We start from the raw sequence: 6,149 nt of genomic DNA, 5'->3' as shown, positions 1-6,149 counted from the left end.
AGATAGATGTTTAATGTATTTTTTGTATTTTTTATATTGTATATTTACTTACTGTTTATCTTTTCTTATTTTGTATATTTGTTTATTCTAAATTTCTTGCTTTTATATCACTGATAATATTACGATATATATCTAATGTAATATTTTTATTTCTTATATACTATATTTACTTATTATTTATTTTTTCTTATATTTTATATTTATTTATTCTAATATTACGATAAATATTTAATATAATATTTCTATTTCTTATGTTGTGTATTTAGTTATTATTTATTCTACTATACATTTTACATATATATGTTTGATTTAGTTTTTTTATTTCTTAATTGTATATTTACTTATAATTTATTTTCTTTATATTGTATATTTACTTATTAGTTTAATGCAATATTTCTGTTTATTTATTTACATATTATTTATTTTTCCTTATATTGCAAATTTACTTATTATTTATTTTCTATTTTTTAAATAATAATGTCACGTGTCTTCTTTCGGGAGAATTTTTTTCGCTGATGTGGACGCTCTATGGAGCTTTTTGTAATTTTACATATGTTTAATGTAGTTTTTCTATTTTTTATGTTGTATGTTTACATATTATTTATATTAAAATGTAAAACTATATTTTATGTCACGTGTCATCTATCGGGAGAATTTTTTTCCGCTGATGTGGACGCTCTATGGAGCCTCAAAAGGTGTATTTTATTAGTATAGATTAGTGATGCTTATGTAGTTTTGGCTTTTGGTCTCTCTTTTTTTTTCTTTTAAGCGTGTACTCCTGTCCCCTAATGCAATCAAAGTTAAGTTGGGTTTCAACAGGTGACCGTTCAAATGAACGTAAAAATAAAAGATAAATAAAATAATAAATAAAAATTCAATTGAGTAAATGAATAAACAGAAAGTTCCAGGTTTGCATGTTAAGTAGGAGATAATATACAAACACAGAATCTGTTAGACCAAAGTTATTATTTGGCTGCCAGGAAAGCCTTTGAGAAATTAGGAAGGGTTAGCACTTAAACATAGAAGAAAACGGTGATAGGTCTCGGAGGATCATATGTTTCACGCATCAACACCAAAGCCTTCTCTTCATGTACTTTTTGCTTTCTTCTCATCATTTGAATAATTGAGCTAGAGTTCATCTATATTGTGTAACTTCTTGTGATGTTTTTAGCCTTTCTAAAACCAACATTAAGAGCAAAGAACCCTCTTAGAGTCGCCGGAGCATCAGGAGGAAGGTTCACTTGGCGTGTTACTCTTTATTTTCTGCTCATACTTAATTAATAGTACTAAAGAAAACTTGTTTTAATAAGGTATCTTTAGGCTATTTCTCTAATAATAATTTCATTTGTGTGACCAATGAAAAAAAAAGCTTTGAGAGGAACTGGCTGAGGAGAGATCTAAACGTGGTGGGGTTTGGGCTGATCGGATGGCTAGCTCCGTCGAGTATTCCGGCCATAAATGGGAAGAGCTTGACGGGTCTCTTCTTCGAGAGCATAGGAAATGAGCTCGCTCACTTCCCAACTCCTCCAGCTCTCACTTCACAGTTCTGGTTGTGGTTGGTTACCTGGCACTTAGGTCTCTTCATCTGTCTCACCTTCGGACAAATCGGATTCAAAGGCAGGACCGAAGATTACTTCGAGAGATAAAACCATTTCTCTAGTCCCATTTGTAATATATCTTTATCATTGTCCATCTCTTGTGTAATATTATTACTCAAAAACTAAGCTTTCTTTCTTTGCTATGCTTGATGTTTCATTCAATATGGACAAAAATGTTTGGTTATAAGAAGGTTCCATCAACACTTTGCTCAAAAGGTATCAAAGAGAACAACACTACGTTCTAACTATACATTCTACATCAAACCCCCTATCCGAAGACGCCGACCCTTCTCAGCTTGATGGTTGATGTGCATTTTGTAAAGCTCGGGTCACCATGTCGATGAATTCATTCTCCTGTCAAAAGCAACTAGTTAGGTTCTGGGAAGCAGCTTAATTCAGAAGTGAATGTTGTAAGAGAACAAACCTGAACCAGAGCTAACAAGGCTTCTTTGACTCTGTCTCTGTTGATAACTGGGCCATTGTGTGTAGGAGCGAGTGATGGTGGTGGAGTTGGTGGTGGGAAAGGCTGGAGCATCGGAGTGCCATGTGCGTCCTGCTGGTAAGTCGGATTATTAAGGTTCAGAGGAGGCATAGATGAGCCAGGAACGAGGTGTGGTTGTGCCATCATCCGTGGGGGGCTGAAGAAAGAGGACGGCGTCACCAAATCTGTGTGAACATTGGAGTTGTTGCTACTGGTACGATTAGGATTGTTGTCAAAAAGAGGCATTAGAGGCGAGGAGGATGGTAGAGGCGGTGGTGATAGTATCTGTGGAGGTGCAGCTGCCGCAGGGGCAACGGTGGGTTGGTGAGTTTGGTGAGGATTTGCCGATGATTGGTATGGTGGTCCACTTGCTGATCCACTCGTAGTGTTCCCAAGAGCCATCGCTGACTGCAGTCAAGCCAACAACATTACAGATAAATTCAGTCTTACAATTTGAGGATTTGGAAGAGTGTTTGTCCCAAACTCTAAGTTACTAAGTTATAGATAATTCATGATAATTGAAAGCCCTCCTTCGTATCATGATAATTGAATACGACGGGGAGAGTGTGTAACTAATGCTTGAGAGACTTACGCTGAAGAAGTTGACAAAAGCAGGATCATTAGGGGTATCTCTACCACTTGAAGACGGTTCAAGAGAACCATCCATAACTGACACTGTAGGCACATCTTCCAATTCCTCAAGCTCCCTGCAGTACATAAGACATTTTTTTAAACTCAATTTAACATATAAGAAAGACACCAGCTGAAAGAGTTATGTAGATTATCAATGTTTTTCCGTCTCATACAACTAATGTCACAATGTCTAATCTAAACATCAAGTTCTTACTTACCGTTTTGAAGATGAAGTATTTGGCTTCTGGTTAACCTTGGAATATGCGCTAAGTAACCTGACATTGCCAAGGGAACCATTAGGGGAAGAAGAGTATGGAAATAATAAACATGTATAATGCTGAGCATCTAAGCCATACCAAATAGAAAAAGAAAAATCTACAAGAAACGTCTTCATGAAAGAACACTATGTTCGCCAACAAGAATCTGTCTGATAGTAGGTAAATTAAAAATGATTGTATCTATAACCAGTTTCTACGAGAGGATATGCACTAAGTAGCAATGTACCTGTCGAAGAGACGTGCAAATATGATACTCAAACTCTCCCAGTATTACGGTAAAGCAAATATGGACCTTGCACTTGATACTCAAACTCTCCCAGTAGATCTTCCACCAAGTTATCTATCCAAAAACAAATTCAACAACAGTACATTTAATGAGTTACTCCTTAATCAAGAAACCAATTTGTACTAAACTACTTATATAATTCAAATTACAGATAAAACTATGTACTAAACTACTTATATAACTCAAAATTCAAACGCTAAGAAGAGAATCCTAACCTGTATTACGTCGATTCATCACAATAAACTGAAACCGAGGCTGCTGTCTATTTCTGAAATAACATGGATCATCACATTGTAAACGATTCAAGAAAGCAGTTAAAACTTACCTTTTGACAACAAACAAAGATCCTTCAACATCCTTACGACTCTGAATGAAACAATAAAAGAAAGATCAGAAGCAAACATCATCAGCATCATAGGATGAGGAGTGATTGATTACAACTTTACCCATTCACTTTTCTGAATGTTGAATTCGTATAAGGTGACGTGAGCTGCCGTGATGAGGATTTCCTCGATGAACGGATCGATTCGCCGGAGGACTTTGAGATTGAGGAGCCTCGTGCTGTTCTGGTACTGGTGCATATTCGGTGGGACCAGCTTCCCGTTCTGAAACATCTTTGTAGAATCGAAAGGTGCGATGTGAGCAAGTTTCGAATCCGATTAAGGATGATTCTGATTTACGTAAAGCTGAGATTTTCGAGTTTGGAGAAGAAGAACACTTGTTAGCGCTCGGAAAGAAAATAGGATATATGGTAAATTGGGCTTGGGCCTTAATCATTTTGGGCCTACCATAAACGTTTCGTTAACAAAGATGGGCGAAGAAGAAGATGGAAGAAAAACAAGGGAAGAGGTTTTTTTTTCTTTTTTCTTTTGATGCTGGTGCCATCTTCGTCCTTAATGCTTCTGGTGCCATTCAGATATAAGATCCAAGATGTGCTTTCTTCTAACAGTTTAAACTTCTGGCGCTTTACGATATCCAAGAAAATCTCCATCCTCTTATATATGGAAGATCAGACCAGCTCTCCTTGCATCTAAAGGATCCAGAACCAGGACAGGTCATGGAGCATGCTATGCTAAGTGAAACATTTGTAATAAACCTTCAAAATTTTTGAAAAAATTATATAGACACAAATCCCAAAAAAAAATTAGATAAGGTCGGCCCTGTCCAGCAGTCCAGGATACTCACACACTGCTCTGTCAAATGAGCGGCTTTCACCTGATTGCACTTAGGCCCTGTTCGTTTGTACATCTGGAAGATGTATCTAGATGGTCCATCTAGATGTCTTATCCAAATGCTCCATCTGGGTGTCGTTCGTTTCTCCATTTCGTCCATGCATCCAGATGAATCATCTGAATGCAACTATGTTCGTTTGCTTTTCATTTTTTAACTTCTATCTACATCCAGGTGGACTTGTTAATAAAATGATTAAAATATAATTTTTTACGTTTCGGCGGAAAAATTGCATTTTTACGGTTTTGGCGGAAAATATTTTGGCGGTTTTTGAGGAAAAATCTGTTTTTGGCGAAAAAAATGCATTTTTGTTGTTTTGGCGGAAAAATACGTTTTACGGTTTGGACGGGAAAAGTGTGCTTTGCGATTTTGGCGGGAAAAGTGTTTTTGATGGGAAAAGTTTTTTTTTCACGATTTTGGCGGGAAAAAGTTTTTTTCGCGATTTTGGCGGGAAAAGTTTTTTCGCGATTTTGGCGGGAAAAACATTTTTGCGGTTTCGACGAGAAAATACATTTTTCCGGGTTTGGGTGGGAAAATACATTTTTCCGATTTTGGCGGGAAAATGCATTTTTCCGATTTTGGCGGGAAAATACATTTTTCCGATTTTGGCGGGAAAATGAGTTTTCCGGTTTTGGCGGGAAAATGCGTTTTTTCGGTTTTGGCGGAAAAATTCGTTTTCCGGTTTTGGTGGGAAAATTCGTTTTCCGGTTTTGGCGGGAAAATTTCGTGTACCGGTTTTGGCGGGAAAATTTCGTGTACCGGTTTTGGCGAGAAAATTGTGTTTTCCGGTTTTGGCAGGAAAATTGCGTTTTTTCGGTTTTGGCGAGAAAGTTGTGTTTTTCCGGTTTTGGCGAAAAAGTTGTGTTTTTTCGGTTTTGGCGAGAAAATGCTTTTTGCAGTTTTGGCCGAAAAATGCTTTTTGGAGTTTGGCGGGAAAATGCGTTTTTTTGGGTATTGGCGGAAAATGCGTTTTTTTTTGTTTTAACGGGAAAATTCGATTTTTCGGTATAGGTCGAAAAGTGCGGTTTTACTGGTTTGGCCGAAAAAATGTGTTTTTATGGAAATGTGTGTTTTACGTTTTTTTACGGAAAAACCCATCTTGCAGTTTTGGCGGGAAATTGTGTTTTTCAGTTTTTGCGAGAAAATGCATTTTTTGGTTATAGCAGAAAAATGTATATGCAGAAAAATAGAATTTAAGGTTTGAAAATAATATTTTAATTTTAAAAAGTCATTTTTGTCATTTATCATTTTGGATTGAACTAGAACTAGATGCATTTGCATCCAGATGCACCATCAAGACTCACTTTCATTTGGATGAGAATTTGAGATGAGTTTTTAAAAATTCAGCTGAGTGATCCATCTGGATGTAGCATTATAATGCACAAAACGAACATCGATTTGCATTTTCACCCAGATGAGCAAACGAACAGGGCCCTAGTGCAAACTAGATCATGTATGTGGTGCATTCTTTCTCTCTGTCATATATCTCCCACATTGTGGATATATTACAGGACCATTTTTTTTCTCTGTCAATAGGGCTGGGTCTCTGTATACACTTATGAACATATATATTATTTTCTTTAAATGAATCAAGAATAAAGGATCGTTTACAAACACCAAACTAATAAACTTTTTGTTTTGTT

The 6,149-nt window shown here is 36.4% G+C and overlaps 2 protein-coding genes across 2 annotated transcripts; one reads left to right on the top strand and one right to left on the bottom strand.

The window, feature by feature from the left end:
- The first annotated feature begins 886 nt into the window (after window positions 1-886).
- LOC106308407 (photosystem I subunit O-like) lies at window positions 887-1,659 on the top strand. Its single transcript, XM_013745564.1, has 4 exons — window positions 887-916; window positions 1,024-1,090; window positions 1,172-1,244; window positions 1,370-1,659. Exons 1-4 carry the CDS (start codon window positions 887-889, stop codon window positions 1,644-1,646), a joined length of 447 nt encoding a protein of 148 aa, XP_013601018.1. The 3' UTR covers window positions 1,647-1,659.
- Window positions 1,660-1,739: 80 nt separating this feature from the next.
- LOC106309868 (mRNA-decapping enzyme-like protein) lies at window positions 1,740-4,355 on the bottom strand. The gene is made up of 8 exons (XM_013747010.1): window positions 3,723-4,355; window positions 3,602-3,642; window positions 3,492-3,544; window positions 3,251-3,330; window positions 2,931-3,049; window positions 2,672-2,786; window positions 2,023-2,487; window positions 1,740-1,952 (listed from the first exon to the last, which is right to left on the bottom strand). Exons 1-8 carry the CDS (start codon window positions 3,888-3,890, stop codon window positions 1,890-1,892), a joined length of 1,104 nt encoding a protein of 367 aa, XP_013602464.1. The 5' UTR covers window positions 3,891-4,355; the 3' UTR covers window positions 1,740-1,889.
- Window positions 4,356-6,149: the final 1,794 nt, after the last annotated feature.

Source organism: Brassica oleracea, chromosome C8, assembly GCF_000695525.1.
Source record: "Brassica oleracea var. oleracea cultivar TO1000 chromosome C8, BOL, whole genome shotgun sequence".
Lineage (NCBI taxonomy): Eukaryota > Viridiplantae > Streptophyta > Magnoliopsida > Brassicales > Brassicaceae > Brassica > Brassica oleracea.
This window is presented reverse-complemented; position numbering and strand designations above follow the sequence as displayed.

Bases quoted from the DNA above. Each gene is read 5' to 3' on its own strand.
- LOC106308407 (XM_013745564.1), top strand. From the start codon at position 887: ATGAATAAACAGAAAGTTCCAGGTTTGCAT. The intron at 1,091-1,171 runs GTACTTTTTGCT...TGATGTTTTTAG, and splicing joins CACCAAAGCCTTCTCTTCAT to CCTTTCTAAAACCAACATTA. The intron at 1,245-1,369 runs GCGTGTTACTCT...TGAAAAAAAAAG, and splicing joins TCAGGAGGAAGGTTCACTTG to CTTTGAGAGGAACTGGCTGA.
- LOC106309868 (XM_013747010.1), bottom strand. From the start codon at position 3,890: ATGTTTCAGAACGGGAAGCTGGTCCCACCGAATATGCACCAGTACCAG. The intron at 3,643-3,722 runs GTAAAGTTGTAA...TGTTTCATTCAG, and splicing joins ACATTCAGAAAAGTGAATGG to AGTCGTAAGGATGTTGAAGG. The intron at 3,050-3,250 runs GTTTGAGTATCA...TTAGATGCTCAG, and splicing joins TTTACCGTAATACTGGGAGA to CATTATACATGTTTATTATT.